Raw genomic sequence first — 20,412 nt, forward strand, 5'->3', positions numbered from 1 at the left:
AAACCAGCCTAACCCAAAATCCTCAAATCCTTTTTTTTTTTTGATAGAATAAAGCTATCCCACTTGTGAAAGAATATTACAAATACTAGACATTGCAATACAAATAATATATATATTGCATAAATATGCAAACTATATACTGTACATACATAAACATCAGTTAATGGTTAACTTCTTTCTTGGAACTTGTTTGAATTGACAGGCTATTATAGGCTTGAATTTGAATTCCCTCTAAATTTGTTATGGACCATAGGGACTGTATGGTTAGTGAAAATGATCAAAATATGATTTCATCTAGTAAAAGTTAACTTCACATGGTAATTTGTTTATTTTAACAACAACAAAGGGTAAAGAATGTTACCGATTACAAATGGAATGTTATATATTTTTTTTCTTTTTTTTTGCCTACCTATGAATTAAGAGGCATTGTTCACTCTTACTTTCTAATTACATGTACAGTCAATGCATCAGATGAAAGCTTATCTTCCACTCTTTTGAACGGTATGCTCAGTTTGTTTCTAGCATAAAGTATCAGGGAGATATGGCTCAGGATTTATGAATATAATCAAACCGTTTTAGCATGTTTGGGTGATTCCTGGGAGTTAAAGCAGAATTTGAGGTAGCATTGTTTTGACCCTAATTACAAGTTTCCAGCAGCTTGTTCACCGGGTTGTCCACCCAGGTTGTGATCCTCAGACATCGTAGATTTCATTTTTATATGACAACCTTTTACAGCAGCCCATGTCTGATTTCCTAAAAAACAGGTGTTTTGCCCCCTGGGTATAGAGGCGCTTAAAAAGAAGATAAGGTTGGAGAGTATTAAAAGCGGATGAGCAATCCATAAAGAGTATTCGAACATAGGAATTTGAGTTGTCTAGATAATTTGAACCTTATTTAGAAGAGTGAGAGAGGCATCCACAGTGCTCCCATTGGCCCGATAGGAAAATTGCAGGGGGTCTATGCATGTCTCAATTTGGGATAACAGTTCCTTACATACTATGCGCTCCATACATTTACACAGAATAGATGTGAGTGTGATTGGGCGAAAGTCTTTGAGAGATTTTGCATTAGGTATTTTCGGCACCGGAATGACAATGGAATTCTTCCAGGCTAATGGTACAAAACCATTGTCTGGGAAGATTTGAAACAACCTACACACGACCAAGTTGTGCTGCACATTCTTTCAAGACTTTCCCCTTCAGGTCATCTGGGCCAGATGCCTTATATAGTTTAATTTTATGAAGCACTGTTACAACCTCCCTCTCCTGTTAGTTAAATAAATAGGCTGTGATTGAGTCATCATGGTCATCATTAATTCATTACTAACAGACAAACCATCATTAAAATAATTATCAAATCGATTGATTTAAAAATATTACGAATTATTTGCAATCATTAGAATGAAATGCTTTTCAGATTATGCACTCAAACAGACATCTTTGTATGATTTGTGGTTATGGAGCATTCATTGTAAAAATATTCCATCACGCTCAATCTAAATTCGATCCAAAATTTAAAGTTAGTTAAATAAAAAGGTAGATTGGTCTAATTTGAATTGAAAAAGGGTGATTGCTCTCATGTTGTTCTCAAGCAAAAATGAGCTGGTGCAGCTGGTCCAGCAGCACTCCCAATTTCCATGCTGGGGATTAGCATTGCATACCTTATGATGGTGACCAGCAATGCTGGATTTTTTAGCAGGGAGAATCACTTTTCATGATGAGAAATAATCAAAACATAGATTAACTTGTGTATGATCCAATAAAATCAAAACTCATAAGTTATTGGACATAAAGGGTAAAAGTAATATAATAAACAGTTTGTATAATCTAATTTGACAACATGTCAATGACATCAAAACTCAATCAAGTTTTTGGGGGGCGAATTATTACTTTAATTTCTTTGTACTTGAGTATTAATTGTATGCATTGATCCTGCTTCAGTTTTTAATTTTGTTTTTAAATAGTTTTTTGGTGTCCATTTCAGTGCCCCCTACATTTGAGATCATCATGGAGGACTTGGATGTCTGTGTGGGGGAAACATGTCGTTTAGCTGTTGTTGTAGATGGAAAACCTGACCCTGATATCCTCTGGTTCAAGGTACGTTTACAATCTTGATCATGTTAATGTCTATAGTCGTGAGAATGTGAATGTCTATAATTGAAATTCACTGGAGATTTTTAATTGTTTTGTTTATGCTGTCCTTGATGATTTGCTGTTTTTGACTTTCAGGATAGTATTCTTCTTGTAGAAAGCAGTCGTTTTACCTTTGTGTATGATGACAGAGAGTGCTCGCTTGTTGTTCTCAATGCTCAGCCTGAGGATGTGGGGGTCTACACTTGCACTGCTAAGAACATGGCTGGGTCAGTGTCCTGTAAGGCTGAGCTTACTGTCCATACTGGTAAGTTATACAAATTAGTTTGAATATGGCTAGCCTGGCCAAAAGCAGTTCTAGTTCTCATTCTCATCCTAATATAACACGCTTCGGTTATGGGTGGGTTTAGGTCTGGGGTAGTGTTAGTGTTAGACCACTAAGACAACAGATAGACGCAATGTCAAAAGCGTCATTTATGATGCCTTGGGGATAAGACCGGGCTGGAATAACTCAAGGTTTACTTATTATATAATGTATATAAAAGAATATTGTATATTGTACTGTGTTGTGTTTTGTGAAATGTGTAGCCTCCTATGGACAAGTGTTGTAAATTAGCAGTTTTGCTATAACACTAAAAAAACAATGTACTTTGTATCTGGTTTGTCCAATGCTGTTGTTATGTCCATATCAAATAAATAAATAATAATAATAATTAGAAACTTGTTTTGCATGTTTGGTATAGTTAACAGGATAATGTGACACACATAAATATATATTCACAGCCAAAAATGTGGAGGAAGAAGAAGAGCAAATGGAAGATGAAGGCACAATTCTTCGGAGGATGCGTAGGCTGGCCGATTACTATGACATACACAAAGAGATTGGCAGGTCAGATACCATTCTAGAAGGACACTGCTATTATTAGGAGAACACTTGGTAACACTTTATTTTAAGGTGATGTAGTTACACATTACTACATTAAAGTATGCATAATTACAAGTATATAACTCTACAAGTATATACTGTACTCTCTAAGTAGATGCAGTTAATTAATATTACTCAGTACTTATTTGAGTAAGTACAATGTAACTAAATGTACTCTATAGGTGCACTACATGCAGTTAATTAATATTAGGCCTACTCAGTACTTATTTGAGTAAGTACAATGTAACTACATCACCTCAAAATAAAGTGTAACCGGACACTGTGTACTGTATATTTGGATCTGACAGGTCTGTGATGTCTTCATGTGTTCACAGAGGGGCTTTTTCATATGTAAAGCGAGTGACACAAAAAAAAGGTAAATCATTTGCAGCAAAATTCATCTCAGTGCGGGCAAAGAGAAAGACTTGTTCCCTGAGAGAGATGACCCTCCTGTCAGAATTAGACCATGAGAAGATCATTCACCTCCACGATGCTTTTGAAAAGAGGCGTGTAGTGGTCATTATCACTGAACTGTATCCTTTCCCTCTGATTAATTATCCTTTTTTTAATAAGAAGCTGTTTGCTTGCATCATTATCCTTAAATGATTATAAAGGTGCCACGAAGAGCTTCTGGAAAGAATAACAAAAAGAACTACCATCTTAGAATCTGAGGTTGGTGTTTTGATTTGGTGTTTGAACTGTGTATTCAATTAAAATAAGTTGCTGCTGTTTGATGCTAAAACAATGTAAATTACTTACAGATTAATATATTCCATAGAATTAATGTTTGTGTTCTATGTGCAGGTTCAGTCTATCATACGACAACTACTTGAGGGTATCGCCTATCTTCACCATAATGACATAATCCATCTTGATATAAAGGTCAACAGATAAAACTGCATAATTTACTATGCTTTACTAATAAGTTTAAATTATTGTTTTGACTTTTCAGAGAAAAGTAATTATACAGCATGTGTGTATATTTCAGCCTGAAAACATTCTCATGGCAGACCAGAAAAGTGATCACATTCGTATTTGTGATTTTGGCAATGCTCTGAAAGTCAAACCAAATGAAGAATTGTACTGCAAATATGGCACACCCGAATTTATTGCTCCTGAGATTGTAAACCAGTCACCCATCTCTAAATCTACAGATATTTGGTAAAACACCATCACATCACCTAACTCTTTGACAGTTGGTTAAACTTTAATTTTCTATATTGTCTAAAAAAAAACCTTTCTCTCCATAGGCCAGTGGGTGTCATAGCTTATTTATGGTATGTATAGCCTATCTGACGACGACGGTAACGATGACATCACAGTTTTCTCCAGAGCTAAATTAATAACTTTTTACAACAAAAATGAAACATTACAGAATTTACTTAAGCTGGACTGTGCACTATTTTATTCTGGAAACAAACTTTGTTGCATTATTCATCTCTGTAAAGCTGCTTTGAAACAATCTGTATTGTAAATAAATGTGACTTGACTTGACTTTGAACTCTCCACTGACATAATTTTCAACATGTGTAACATGTCTTTATCTTTCACATAATTCACAGCCTAACAGGAGTTTCCCCATTTGCTGGGGAAAATGACCGTGACACTCTACTGAACATCAGGAATTATAATGTTGCATTTGAGGAAAGCATGTTCAAAGACCTTTGCAGAGAAGCAAAAGGGTTCATCATAAAGCTCCTCGTATCAAACAAACTGTAAGTGTTTATTGGACCACAGTCATTGTGGAAAATATGTCTGACGGTTGTAATTGTCATGGAGTTATGCACTCTTTAATGTAATGTTCAACCATTTGTACTTTAGGAGACCTGCTGCCACAGAATGTCTTTTTCATCCTTGGTTCAAGGTATGATGGAATATTAACAAACAGGCTGCAGTAACAATTAATGAAGAAAAACATACTTGGTTACTAACATAACCTTGGTTCTCTCTAGACAGGGAACGAGTATTGCGTAAGTTTAGCTTACGCTACGGGAAAGATTCACCATCTTGAGATATTGAAGCCAAAAAATGAATAATTCTTAATTTTTGTATTCATTGTCAACACGTGCAGCAGCTAGCAGACCTAGAGCGGGCATCCTGGCGCGCTCATTGGCTGCCCTGCAAGAACTGCACAGCCTACCAGTGAGCCCGTCGTGACGTCACGTCCAAGATTAGCGTATATAAGCAGGGCTGGGAGGCTGATTTCTCTGGTTTTCATCGACTGAAGCGAAATAGCACTGTGAAGCGAGCACGGCACGTAATACTCCAAGGTTACGTTAGTAACCAAGTACATTCTCTTACGAGAGGTTCTCTTATATTGCGTAAGTTTAACTTACGATACGGGATCACTTTATCAACGCCATGCATGCCAGCATCCACCCCATGAGTCCCAAACATTTCAGGGGACCCAGATAAGTGGGAAAAGCGCATGTGCATGAGCGCGAGGCAAGTGCGTGTACATAAGTGTGTGTCACAAGCACATGCATATAAGCACTCACAGGCAATACAGAGCGTTGCAGTCGGTCAATGTATAAGCATACAGCACAAAACCTGAAACAGTGCAGCTCAACCAGGAGAGCTTGAATTATATGAGAGTAGTCTGCACATGATAACATCTGGACAGAACTGACCTCTCACTTAAACAGACAGCAGTCTGGCCTGCAAGGCGGGAACTTCCAGGTTGTAATACCTGACAAAGGTGGACGGGTACGACCAGTCCGCCACCACACACATGTCATGAATAGAATTTTGCCTGGACTATGCCCACGAGGAGGACAGACCTCTCGTGGAATGAGCCCTGATGCCCAAAGGGCAGTGCAGACCTTTTGCTATTATCTGTCTAGTCTATTAGCAAACTAGACTTTGTTTCGAGGCGGCGAGACCTTTGGTGCGCCCTCCAAACGAAACAAAAGCTGCTCAGAGCGCCTGAAAGGGGCAGAGCGGGGAATGTAAAATCTCAGAGCTCTGACAGGGCAGTGGGATTAACATAACTCTCGCTATCGGATTCTGGCAGAGCCGATAGGGAAATGACCTGTGCTCTAAATGGGGTGCCGACCACTTTGGGAACATAGCCATGTCTAGGTTTGAGGATGACTTTTGAGTAGGGTTGGGTACCGAAACTCGGTGCCAATAGGGAACCGGTTCTGACGTAAACGGTAGTAACGAGACCGAATTAGAATGAACATTTCGGTGCCTGATTTCGATGCCTGAGTCTGTGGCATGAGGCGCACACACGCAGTCTCTCGCGGTCTCCCTCTCCATCTCTGACGTGCGCGCACTATACGGTTTATTGAAGCACTATCTGATCTGTCTTGCACGCGCGCTCTTGCTCGCTCGCTCTAGATTCCGGGAGATTTGAACTAATTTGCGATCATCCGGGAGCCGTTATCAATATGCGGGAGACTCCCCGAACGTCTGCTGATAGCGAGGAGATTAACCCTTTGATGCACAACATGGGTCTAAATAGACCCGACTCAGTTTTCATTTTCTATATCTTTGCAAGAAATTAATTTCATCATTCAGTATTCCAGGTATTCCTCAATTAACTTGTTTTTGATCATCACAAATCCTTATTTTTATTTTTCCTTTCTTACTTTTTGAATAAAAATAGTTTTTGTATAGCAACCCCTCTAATGCGCAACATGGGTCTAAAAAGACCCGTGTTCATTTCCTATGGTATTTCAGTGATGGCTGAGTGTTTTCTTTGCTGAATCTTTAAAATATATGTATTTTATCATGTTATTCCAGTTATTCACTAAATATCTTGTTTTTGATTTCCACAAATCATTGGGTTTATGTTTCCCTTCTTACTTTATAAACAAACACAGTTTTTGTATTTCTACATCAATTTTACATACATGGGTCTAAAAAGACCCGTGTTCATTTCCTATGGTATTTCAGTGATGGCTGAGTGTTTCTTTGCTGAATCTTTAAAATATATGTTTTTTTTTTTATCATTTCTTATTCCAGGTATTCATTAAATATCTTGTTTTTGATTTCCACAACTCATTATGTTTATGTTTTCTTTCTTACTTTATAAACAAACACAGTTTTTGTATTTCTACATCAATTTTACATACATGGGTCTAAAATGACCCATATTCATTTGCTATGTTATTTCAGTGATGTCTGAGTGTTTCTTTGCTGAATCTTTAATTTAAAATATGTTTTTTAATCATTTCTTGCAGGTATTCATTAAATATTTTGTTTTTAATTTCCACAAATCATTTTGTTAAGGTTTTTTTTTAATTTATTTCTACATCAATTTTACATACATGGGTCAAAAATTATTATTAATCTTATTTTATTTTAACCACAGACTTTTTTTTATATATTGTAAAAGATTACAACATAATATCTCAATATTAGGCTATGGTTACCTTGACCTTGTAAACCTATTGAGAAATTACTTGTGAGAAGGAGAAACATGTCCAATACTATTAGCTAGCTAGCTTTTGACATATTCTAGCTAGCTAATGTTAACTATACACTAAAAAAAAAATTGTTTTTTAAAGCTTATTTACATTTAGTAGGCCTAACAGTTCATAATCATTCATATGCTGAAATGATTCTTATACTGAAATCATTCTATGATTGAAATGATGCCCTGCTGCCAAAGACAGAAAAGTCAGCAGCTGGTGTTCCCAGAGCACCAGGCCTGTGTGCAAGGAGCACAAACATGTAGTTGTCATTTGTGAGGCATGTAAGCACTAAGATGGCAATTTGAGATGCCGCTGTACCAGTGCGATTTTATTTTTTCTGTTTTCTTTTCTTTTCTTTGATCACATTCACCACAATTCAATACAGTTACACTACACAGTTCAATTTCAGTGTTATCAGTTATCAGTTATCTGTGATATGTGAATGCTATGCGAGACAAAGTGGCAAATAAACATTTCAAGTGTTAAATGTGTTGTCTAAATTACTTCTAAGATGATTAATTTAACAAAATGTTGTCTTTATTCTTTTGTTTTATTATGCTTGATACGTACATTTGATATAGTAACACAAAACCTAGGAAAAAAATGAAAAAAAAATATTTTTGGTAATTGAAATTTTTTTTTTAAATATTTATAAATCATGAAATTTATAGATAATGGAATATTAAATGCTTAAATAAATTGATCTCAAAAGATAAAAAGAAAAGAAAAGTCCAGTCATGCATTAAATAACATAGCAAATGAATACGGGTCTTTTTAGACCCATGTATGTAAAATTGATGTAGAAATACAAAAACTGTGTTTGTTTATAAAGTAATAAAGGAAACATAAACCCAATGATTTGTGGAAATCAAAAACAAGATATTTAATGAAAACCTGGAATAACAAATGATAAAATACATATATTTTAAAGATTAGCAAAGAAACACTCAGCCATCACTGAAATACCATAGGAAATGAATACGGGTCTTTTTAGACCCATGTTGCGCATTAGAAGGGCTATCCATAGCTTGCGCATCAAAGGGTTAAACACACGTGAAATGTTTGGCTGCATTTCACATGTAAAATTACGCGTCAGAATATCGATTGTCTATGGATATAGAGGAATCACCATTCGCGCCACGTTGATGCTCACGTCGTCATATTATATTAGCGCGCGCAACATCTGCTCCTCAGAGTTCTCTCCCGAAAAAGGAAGCTTGTCGGCGGCGCGAGATATTTGGCAGTGAACCACTGATCTATATAATGACTAATCATTCTACATAGATCAGTGCAGCGAACGCAGTGTCTCGTTCCCTATTCAGAGAACACAGAGGCGTTCTCTTTCATATACTCAAAGCTGCGTATAAGACGCAGTGGGAACGAAATATCAAACTGGCTAAGAGCTTAATTAGTAAATGACAAGATAACTTAGCCTACATGACTAGTTAAAGCAGACAAAACATGGAAACCTGTAGCCATGTCGATATTATACTGTATACCCTGTTAGTAATCTCTATTAATCTCTAGTATAATTACATTGTTTAATATAATATTGTTTTTCTGTTTTATTTGATATTATGTAAATATGAACTTTTATTTTATATTGGTTTATTTATTATTACCATATGCAATTTATTGTTACAGTATGTTACTTGTATTTATATATTTTAAGTTAATATTGTGTCCAGTTTGGCCCTGTAAATAAAGGGGTATTATTATTTTTTTTGACAAAGTGTGTGCGGTTTCGTTTTCTTAAGTACCGTTTCAAGAATCGTTTAGGCACCGGAACCATTTAAAAAATACAGAGTAGGTACTGGTATCGGATAAAACCCAACCGATACCCAACCCTACTTTTGAGTCATTCGGGCCAAACTCGAGACACGTAGCGTTAACTGAAATCGTGTGTAAATCCCCCACACGTTTTACTGACAGTGCAATCAGAAAAACGGTTTCGAGTGACAAGTATTTCAGCTCCGCTGAGTCTAGGGGTTCAAAAAGGTGAGCTTTCAGGGCCTCGAGGACCAAAGAAAGATCTCACATAGGAACAGAAGGGGGGCGCGGAGGGTTCATCCTTCTAGCTCCTCTGAGGAAGCGGATTATGAGTTCGTTTCTGCCTATTGACTGGCCGTGCATTGACTCTGAGAATGCTGCAATGGCCGCCATGTAGACTTTGAGCGTGGAAGGGGATCTTCCCTTATCCAACAGCTCTTGAAGGAAGCTAAGTAGCTGTGGGACCCCACACCTTTGTGCATCCAGATTTTTGTTGCGCACCATTTAGAGAACATTTAGACGCATAGAGCCTTCAAATAGAAAGGGGTTTAGGATGCGTGATAGTGTTCAACACTGCATCCGGCAGGGCAACGAGTATCCGTTGATCAACCACACATGCAGAGACCAGCGCTCTGGATCGGGATGCCAGATTGAGCCGCGAGCTTGAGAGAAAAGGTCTGCTCTCAACGTGATTGGCCCTGAGTGGCGTGTTTCCCTGATGCTCTTGATCACCTGTGGCAACATAGATATCAGAGGGAAGGCATACAGGCAGGGGCAGGTTTGGGCCAGCGCGTCCTCATTTTTTGAAAAGAACTGTGGGCAGTAAGCGTTGTCTTGCGACGCAAAGAGGTCGACTTCCACTTTGCCGAACAAGCGCCATAATAATTGGACTGTCTGCGGATGAAGGGACCATTCTCCCAGGGGAACATTGTTCCTGGACAGTCTGTCTGGACCTTCGTTTAGGTGACCTGGCACATGCGCAGCTCTCAGCGAGCGCAGATGGTGCTGGGACCAAACGAGGAGGCGTTCTGTCAGATTGCAGAGATTTCTGGATCTGACACCACCCTGGTGATTTAGGTAGGACACTACCGACATGTTGTCCGAACGGACTAGAACATGGTGGCCCTGGATGAACGGGAGGAAGCTAGATCTAGATCATTTCTAGACAATTTATATGAAGGAGTTTTTCCCGGGTTTGACCATAGGCCAAAAACTGGTCTGCCTTCGAGGGTTGCACCCCAACCTGAGTTGGACGCATTCGTAGAGATGACCTTCCGGAATGCAACAGCCCCCATAATCACTCCCCGCTGGTACCAGTCGGTCATTAACCAGGGCTGCAAAGCTGTCACACAACTCTGATTCTCACATGACTCGACCTCCAAGCTCGATGTGACACAGCGCCGCCAGCCAGTGCTGCAGCGGGCACATGCGCAGTAAACCTAGCTGAAGTACCGCCAAGGCTGAAGGTATCCCAACATCCTCTGGAATTCCTTCAGAGGGAAAATGCTGCCCTTCTTGAATGATGCGGCCAGTTGCTGAACACAGCGAGCTGTCATGGCCAAGGAATTCAGTTCTATTCCTAAAAAGGAAATTGACTGACTGGGCAGTAATGAGCTCTTGGTCCAGTTGACCCTGAGACCTAGGCTTTTCAGATGACTGAGGAGCGGATGCCCCACTCTCTGACTGTGCTAGAATCAGCTAATCGTCAAGATAGTTTAGAATCCGCACACCCTGGTTTCTCAAGGGGGCGTTTATGCACTTTGTGAATGTACGGGGTGCTTAAGACAAGCCGAACGGCAGGACGGTGTATGGATAAGCCCGACCGTTGAAGGCGAATCTCAAGAATGGCCTGTGATGGGGTAATATCTGGATCTGGAAATAAGCATCCTTCAGATCGAGAGATATAAACCGGTCCCTTGGGCGAACGTGCGCAAGGAGTTGTCTGGTTGTAAGCATTTTGAACGGTCTTTTCATAAGAGCTTTGTTCACATGCCTCAAATCCAGTATGGGTCTGAGACCCCCGTCCTTCTTGGGTACGAGAAAATAACGACTGTAGAAGCCTGACTCGCTCAGAGAAGGCGGTACCAGTTCTATGGCCCCTTTGCACAGCAGCTTTGCTATTACTGATCAAAGTAGGTGTGCTACTTCTGCATTCACTACCGTCGTGGTCCAAACTCAGAAGCGAGGAGGACGGCGAGCGAATTGTAGTGCATAGCCCTGCTTTATAGTGCTCAGCACCTATTTTGATAACTCTGGGAAAGCTCCCCATGCTTTTATATGTGCAGCTAGAGGCAAAATGGTCTCTGGGTGCTGTTTACCGCGCTGTGCTGGCTCAAGAATCTGAACCGGAGGAGCACGCATATTCTCTGTGCTTGTATGGGGTGGCTCTCTGAAAACAGCGACAAGCTGTTTTATGTGTAGCGTCCCAATTGCTGAGAATGGGGAGCGCTTTGTTATCACTTTGTGATGCGCGAGGGGTGCCGTCTGAGGCACGTCTATGTGTGAGCATGGACTCTTGTGAGCGTGCACGGGTCTCATAATCCTAGACTGACTGGCAAGACACTGCACTTCGTATCATGTGCTTAACACCACTGGCGGAGTGCATGTCAGTAAGCGTGAGCGCTTGTGAGCAGGTACGAGACGTACGTTTACACTCTGACTCATAATAGACTGCACTTTGTGGTGCGTGCACGACGCTGTGTGTGAAGTGCTTGCACATTTGCTACAGTAAACACTCAAGCGGCATCTGCCAGCTTTATAAGAGTGGGCTCTGTGTGGGACACGGAAAGTGCTGTATTTATGTGTAGGGGTGAGCACTGGGGTGTGGACACTTTCTCTACACTTAAAACACCATCGGCATGAGCGGCGTGTATGTTTGTAAGCGTGGGGGCCCGTGGTCAGGCACGAGATTTACATTCATAAACTGGCCTATGGGATTAGATTTTGGTCACAATTCTGCACGCCAGATCAAATTTTAAGCGCGCAAAGGGGTATTTCAAACGCGTGTGAACTGAGTTTTGTGGAGAAACATTTGTCTCGCAGATAAGAAAATATTTTGAGCAAACAAAAATCAAATTTGCATTTAAAATAAGTATTTGGATGTGCACAGACGTTCTCTTTCGCATGTGCAAAGTTTCACTTTCTTGCTCCTCTCATACCAGCCATACGCGCTTATCTGCAAGACGGACATTTCTCCACAAAACTCAGTCCACGCGCGTGTGAAATGCCCTTTTGTGCACACAAAATGTGATCTTGTGCGCGCAGAATTGTGACTGAATTCTAACCCCATAGCCGGCATGAGGCTGCACTTCATGACGTGTGCTTAACGCCACTGGCGAAGTGCATGTTAGTAAGCGTGGTACGTTTACGTTTATATTGTCATGCGAGGCCGCACTCCATGGTGCGCGGTGCCGTGTGCGAAGTGCATGTTAATAGGCATGAGTAATAAGAGGGCATGATAATAGGCATTTGTAGCCTGACTGATAAAAGGCTGCACTTTGCGTGTGGCGCCATGTGCGAAGTGCATGATAGTAAGCGTGAGTGCTACGAGCGGGCACGAGACTTACATTTATAGCCTGACTGATACAATTCTGCACTTTGTGATGCGCTCGACGTGTAATGGAGTGGGCAGATAGTAGACACGTGGGCATATCTGCTACAGTTAACACTCGAGCGGCATTTGCCAGCTTTATGAGAGTGGGCTCTGTGTGAGACATGGGAAGTGCTGTGTTTGTGTAGGGGTGGGCACCTTTACTACACTTAAAACAGAGAGCGTCACAGTTTTTGTGTGTCCGCGTTTGTTTGCAGGCGTGCATGTTATATAGCAGGCTCATTGCTGCAATATTGACATTTCCAGCCGCTCACGGGTCTCTGGCGCGAAAGCAGTGCCTTTTGCCACTGAGCCACAGCTTTACTTAGCGCAAGCAGATAAGAGAGTGTCACAGTTTTGTGTCGCCGCTTGCAGGTGTGTGTGTTCTATAACAGGCTCAGCGCTGCCGTATTGACATAACCAGCCGCTCGAACTAAGAGGAGATGATAAATGTTTGAGTAAACATCCGGCCTTGGCGAAACTAACACACTATTTCCTATTTCACCGGTGATGCATGCGAACGGGGGCGGGTTAGCTTTCTTGTAACGAAAAGCTGTCAGTGGCGCGTGTCCATTCAGCACGACGGCAATGTGGCTTGTGAGCGGCGAATGCGAGTCGGTGAGAGGGGGCTGGGAGGGCGAGACTCGAGGAAGGGAATCCGGTGAGCGCATCGCGGCAGCCACAGGCTCCGGCGGCATTTGAGAACTGTCCAACATAGGGCGGAGAGACAGCTTCGTTTGTGGAATGCTTCGAGTCAAGCCCGCAGGGTCAACATCAAAAGCAGTGCTCACATTCTCCGGGTGAGAGGGGAAGAGCAGCGAGTTGAACGAGGCATCTTTAAAAAGACGTCTCATGCTCTTTTAGATGCTTTGCAGATACGTCGCTGGATAGCGTAGCTTGCTTCGGAGCTTCGGAAGGCTGAAGGTTCAACGACGGCGAGGCTTCTCAAGATCCAGCTAAGTGTGCAGCTTCGCTGAAGAAATGAAAATCAGAGAAATCAGCCTCCCAGCCCTGCTTATAATCTACATCCATTCTGGCGGGCTTATAATGTCTTGAGGGCTAATTTTTTTGGCTTCAATAACTCAAGAAGATGAATCTTTCCCGTAGCGTAAGCAAAACTTACGCAATATGAGAAAACCTCTTGTAAGAGAACAAATTATACATACACACAAAGTTCATCACTTTTTATAACTTTGACTCGACTTCTACCAACAGAAGCTGTGTACAAAATAAATAGCTGCCATTAAACATAACAAAACAGAGATACTGTCCCTATCGAATACCTTAATGCAATCTGCTAGCAATCAAATTACACTACATGGCACACGCTTGCATCCGCAGTCAATGGGCTTCCCAGAAAAGTTGAGACATTTTGTAAAATGCAATAAAATTCGCAATCTGGGATTTTTTTAATTCTCTTTTTTATTTACTGACCAAAGTACAAAGAAAAGTTTTCCAATGTTTTCACTGAACAAAATAATTGTATTTGGTAAATTTAAACACATTTTGATATTGATGGCTGCTGCACACTACAAACAACAAAGTAAAAAAAGATTATCCACGTTAGATTATCCAACTCTTTTGAAACAGTCAACAATGAGCAGGTGAATTGGCAATAGGTGAGGTAATCGTGTTTGGGTGTAAAAGAGCTTTTCAGTCTTAGTAAGTAAAGATGGGTCATGGCTCACCACTTTGAGGGGCACCCGGGGGACCCTTATGAGTGGGGACATGTACATGTGATAATACGCCAGCAGTGCGGGCCGGTGATTGTGTAGTACATAAGCACATATAGGGAAGAAACAGAGCGGCAAGGCTGGTCTGTGTGTGTGTGTGTGTTAGAGCCCTGCACGGGCCTCAAATCTAGGCCCTAGCCCGGCCCTGGCCCGAGACGTCCAGGCCCTAGCCCGGCCCGTGTCCGACAGCTCATCAGAATGATCAGCCCGAGTCCGACCCGAGCCCGTTTATTTAAAAAAAAAAAACACACCTTACACAGCCTGCCCTGTTGCAGTCATTTAAACAGATATGTTTTGTCCTCAATGGCAAAGTAGTTACCGTTTAGTTTATTTTCATTTCTTTATAAAGTTAATTAAGACAAATGTTTCTTTTTATTTATTTTTTTATGACGACCAAGCACCCGACAGCGAGTTAAACATGTTTGATCCATTTCTAGCCTCTCAAATCAACACTTTACTTGGCTACAATAAAATCCATAGATATAAAACAACTTAAAGGGATAGTTCATTTTGAAATTAATTTTTGATATGTTTTAGCTTACCTCAAGGGCATCCAAGATGTAGGTGTCTTTGTTTCCACAGTATTTTCAATTTTGACATTTTTTGGTCAAACTGTTGTTGACAGTCAGTCATACACTGGAGGTGAAGGGGGTCCTCAATCGGTTCACCTCAAATAGCATGCACAGAGACGTCAAAATTAAACATGATTTAATGACTCGTACATGTAAGTACACATTGATGGCCTAAGACACGAAACGAGCGGTTTGTGTGAGAAAACTAACAGTATTTATATCGTTTTACCTCTTGTAATCATAGCCATGACAAAATGATCTGACGGCACGGGCGCTTCAGTCTGTGCATGCACTGGAAATGATCGCTTGCGCGCCTACGTCACTGTTTGTTTATACAGAGATTTCGGAAGTTTTACCTTTCACTAAACATATTTACATATACGGGAAACCGCAATGGAAGACGATTTCGGTATATCTAAATATGTTTAGTAAAAGGTAAAACTTCCGAAATCTCCGTGTAAATATTGAGTGACGTCACACGCAAGCGATCACTTCAGGCGTAACATTGAACTGATTCAGTTCGGTTCAGTTGGACATTGAACAACTGATTCAGATCACTTGGATTACACAAGGTAAAAACGATATAAATACGTTTTCTCACAAAAAACGCTCGTTTCGTGTCTTAGGCCATCAATGTTTACTTACATTTACGAGTCATTAAATCATGTTTAATTTTGACTTCTCTGTGCATGCTTTTTGGTGGACCCCCTTAGCCTCCAGTGTATGACTGATAGACAACAACGGTTTGACTGAAAAATGTCAAAATTGAAAATACTGTGGAAACAAAGACACCTACATCTTGGATGCCCTTGAGGTAAGCTAAATCATATCAAAAATTAATTTTGTTTAGTTTGTTAAACGTTTATTGTCATTTTTGAAAAGCCAAGGCAAATTACTCTGCTGCTCAGTCGCAATAGCGCTTGTAAATGCATTTACAATACAATACAATACAGAGAATGCATTGCAATCTAAACAAATCAAATAAATTACATTAAAAACAAACATGCAGGTTATCTTACCTCAAAAATCAAGTCTTCACTACAGAACATGGCCATTCGTATTTCCAATAGTTTCCAACAGACTCATGAAACTAAAGTCCAATCAAACAAAAAACAACAAGACAACCTCCTAACATGGCTAAAAACAATCTCTTACAGAGCATCGTGCAGAAAAAGCACAGCATCCACAGTGGAAAGTTTTAATCCAGTCGTTCTTTTTCCAGCTGCGCTGAAGTCACGCTCACTACTTCTGTTGCTGGCGGGACACTTTTCAATTTTCATCTTCTCATAATTTAATTTAAGTAATATCTAAAATAGGCTATAAAAAAGATAAAAGACAGGCTAAAGACAGGCCCGAGGCCCGGCCCGCGTGTGAACTATGACATTAAAATTGGTGCGAAGCCCGTCCCTAGGGGTGTAAATAAGTCGGGGCCCGTCGGGCTTGGGCTGAAATGCAGGCGTCTAGTGTGTGTATCCCAACAGTACAGCTCAACCAGGAGAGCTGAAGTATACTAGACTGCTAGTAGTTTAGCCTGCAGGGCGAGTACTTCCAGATTGTAAAATCTGACTAAGGTGGAAGGGGAAGCCCATCCCGCTGCCACACATATGTTGTGAATGGAAAAGCAGCTGGATCATGCCCACGATGAGGCCATGCCTCTAGTGGAATGAGCCTTGATTCCCAGAGGGCATGGCAGGTCTTTAGACGTATATGCGGTTGCAATAGCATCAACCATCCATCTGGACAGTGTCTGTTTCGAGGCGGCTAGACCCTTAATGCACCCACCAAACGAAACGAAAAGCTGCTCAGAGCTTCTGAATGGGGCGCGTGTGGTATACAATCTCAGAGCCCGAACTGGGCAGAGGAGATTGGCGTCACATGGCGTCACATCACATCGGAAGGCGTATCTATCAATCGCAGATCGGGGAGTCCAAGATGGCGTCCTGCTAACTTAACTTTCGCCAAGCTCTGCTGACAAATTTGAAAAACGCATCAAAAAAATATCACGAGTAACTTTTTTGCAAAATCATCCACTTCTATCTTTCATAATCGAAATATGAAGTACAAAAGGAAAGATATGTCGCGTGTTTCGTGGCAATCTGACAAGATGGACTTTCACAACTATGTAATGTTACCTGTGGAAGAAACTCTGCCTGGGGCCAGAACACCACTTCCAGATAGCCCAGCTAAACCTCCATCTAAGAAAGGCAAGGTAGATGATGATATCTCGTCTGCTGTTTCGACGCTCTCTAATTTGATTAACACTCGCTCTGACGCCATAGAGAAAATGGTGAGTGAAAATGCCCTTAAAATTGAAGGTTTAAAGAAAACAGTGGACTTCGTCTGTGCTGAACAAAACGATATCAAAGGCCAAGTCATTCACGTAGAGAAACGATTGAACACTGAAGAGAAAAAGATGGGATTCTGTGAACAGCGACTCACTGACTTGGAAAGATACTCCCGTCGTTGGAATCTACGTTTACATGGTGTTACTGAGAAGGAAAGAGATGACGTGAGGGCGGAATCCATCTGCATCTGTGAAGCCACTTTCCCTGAGGGAGGAAAACTAGCAGACAAAATCGATACAGTTCACTGCATTGGAAGGAGGCTCCAGAATAGGTCACGACCGCGGTCAATCATTATTCAATTTTCTTCGCGAGTTGCGAGAGACGGAGTGTGGAAGGCAGCGAGGACGTCAGAGTTTCTTCGTACCAATCAACTTCGCTTCACGGAGGATCTCATCGCGACGGATCGAGAAAGAAGGCAGCTGCTTTGGCCTTCTGTAGATAAGGCTCGAAAGGAGGGAAAGAAAGCTCACTTCATTGGAGGTCGTGCCTTTGTTGATGGATCTGAAATTTATCCACCTTGAACATGGTAAACCTGTTAATTTAAGTGGGTGTATTTTTTCATTTTAAGAAAGTTCACTGATTTGATTGACTGAGATTTTGCCAAAGATTGGATTTACCTGACTCTGTTAGTTAGTTAGTTAGTTAGTTAGTTAGTTAGTTAGTTAGTTAGTTAGTTAGTTAGTTAGTTAGTTAGATGCCTTTATTAATCCCCCCAGGGAAAATTCAATGTCCATCAGCATTTAGTGTGTGTTGATTACCACCAAACATTCTCACTACTATACACACATAAAAGAAAGCACCAATAATAACAATTAATAAGAGTTAATAAAAGAGTCAATAAAAGGGTCACACAACGAACTACTACAATCATTAGTAGTAGAATGATAATGCACTTCAAGCAGATCCATTGTATAGCCTTATGGTGGCCGGAACAAATGACCTCCTGAACCTCTCAGTCCTGCAGCGCATAGAGAGGAGACGGTCACTGCGGTTGCTTTGCTGGGCAACCACAGTGTCATGTAGTGGGTGGCTCCTGTTACTGAGGATGGATTTCATCATTCTCCTCATTCTTTTCTCCACCAACTCGCCTACAGAGTCAACCCTCCTCCCCAGCACTGACACACCCTTTCTGACCAATTTGTCCAGTCGGTTCCCATCTCTGGCTTTCATACAGCTGCCCCAGCACACCAAAGCAAAGAACACAGCACTGGCCACAATCGACTGATAGAAAAGGTACAGTATCTCATTACAGACATGGAAGGATTTTAACTTCCTCAGAAAAAAGAGTCTGCTCTGGCCCTTCCTATATGCTGCATTTACATGTGCTGACCAGTCCAATTTATGGTCCAGATGGACTCCCAGATATTTGTATGTCTGGACCACCTCAATGTCCACCCCCTCAATTACCACAGGTAGATAGTGTGACTTACGCCTCCCAAAGTCCACTATCATCTCCTTGGTTTTAGAAGTATTAAGGACGAGACCATTGCACCTGCTCCAGGTCACAAACTCCGAGATGACCCATCTGTATTCCTCCTCATCTCCTCCCTTCACACAAGCCGCCACCACAGTGTCATCAGAATATTTTTGTATATGGCAGAATATTTTTGATGATGTACTAAATGTAAAGTCAGATGTATATAGGGTGAAGAGGAAAGGGGACAATACAGTTCCCTAGGGGGCCCCAATACTTGTTTCCACAGTGCCTGAGACCATGTTCCCCAGTCTGACGTACTGTGGCCGCTCTGTCAGATAGCTGATTATCCACTCAATAAGAGCAGGCTCCATGCCAAGATTCACGAGTTTGCCTCTCAGAATCTGAGGCTGGATGGTGTTGAATGCACTCGTAAAATCAAAAAACATCAGCCTCACATACCCCCCTGTCCCATCGAGAAAAGTGTGAGCTCAATGAAGCAAGTAGAGGACAGCATCCTCCACCCCCATGTTTGCTTGATAGGCAAACTGCAGGGGGTCTAATAAGTATATGTTTGTTGGAAATAGTAATACCTTGTAAATGGCTACTCAGAAGAAAGGAAGAAAGAAGTTGTGCAGCTACAAGAAATAAGTAAGGGGATACAGGGCAATCCTGACGAACTCTTCTTGACAATGGGCTCTATGCATGGCGGTATTTCCGGTGAAGTATTAGGGATGCTCGATAACTTCCGCCGATCGTAGAGTCCAATGCAATACCGAGAATTTGTATTGAATTTTATACTCCATGGTTATAATAAAGAAACGTTAGTCACAAAAACAAATAAAACAGACACCCCTCGTTGTGTTTATGCTTCTTTTTAAAATTATATTAAATAAACATAACTATATATAAAATTACATCCAAACGCATGTACGTTTCGTTTCAAAGACGGGAGGACAGTAAATTTTGAAGACTCTGCCATAATCCCGTTTTCCTCTGTTCTCCTCCGCTTAAATCTCCACAAACGGAAATGGACGAGCATCCTTGCGTCAAATGCGGACCTTATGCGTGCATATAGCCCATTGATATCTAGGCGAGGTACCTGATTTAAGGTTAATGGAACAGTTGGGACTGTTATACAGAGTTCTTATAAACTTGCAGAATGGATCACTAAACCCAAGCTTTTGGAGAGCTAGAAAAATAAACTTGTGTTCAAGAGAGTCGAAAGCTTTGTAAAAATCAACAAAAAGAATAAAACTGCCATCATCAACTAAATAGCTATAGTCTAAGAAATCTAGAACAAGTCGAATATTGTTTGCTATATGTCTTTTTGGCATAAATCCCGATTGAGTCTCATCAATAACTGAATTCAGAACACAATGGGCCCTATTTTAACGATCTGAAACGCGTGTCAAAGTAACTTTGTGGGCGGGTCCCGGCGCTGTTGCTATTTTCCCGGCGGGATAAATGCCTCTTGCGCCTGGTGCAAATCTAAAAGAGGTTGGTCTGAAGTATAGCTTCATTATTCATAGGTGTGGTTTGGGCGTAACGTG

At 41.0% G+C, this 20,412-nt stretch overlaps 1 protein-coding gene across 6 annotated transcripts in view; it reads left to right on the forward strand.

The window, feature by feature from the left end:
• The window catches only part of spega (striated muscle enriched protein kinase a), an 81,247-nt gene that overhangs the window by 35,034 nt on the left and 25,801 nt on the right, over nt 1-20,412 (forward strand). For 5 of the 6 annotated variants that reach the window (XM_089133946.1, XM_089133947.1, XM_089133948.1 and 2 more), the window contains 10 exons: nt 1,984-2,096; nt 2,229-2,397; nt 2,874-2,979; nt 3,351-3,548; nt 3,630-3,687; nt 3,820-3,897; nt 4,004-4,176; nt 4,266-4,292; nt 4,578-4,730; nt 4,837-4,879. In XM_089133946.1, the coding sequence (XP_088990072.1) occupies nt 1,984-2,096; nt 2,229-2,397; nt 2,874-2,979; nt 3,351-3,548; nt 3,630-3,687; nt 3,820-3,897; nt 4,004-4,176; nt 4,266-4,292; nt 4,578-4,730; nt 4,837-4,879 (1,118 nt within the window). The remainder of the gene's footprint in view (nt 1-1,983; nt 2,097-2,228; nt 2,398-2,873; nt 2,980-3,350; nt 3,549-3,629; nt 3,688-3,819; nt 3,898-4,003; nt 4,177-4,265; nt 4,293-4,577; nt 4,731-4,836; nt 4,880-20,412) is intronic. The other variant, XM_089133949.1, reaches the window with a different exon arrangement.

The sequence above is a fragment of the Pimephales promelas genome, chromosome 8 (assembly GCF_988280905.1).
Source record: "Pimephales promelas chromosome 8, fPimPro1.hap1.1, whole genome shotgun sequence".
In the NCBI taxonomy this organism is placed as follows: Eukaryota; Metazoa; Chordata; class Actinopteri; order Cypriniformes; family Leuciscidae; genus Pimephales; species Pimephales promelas.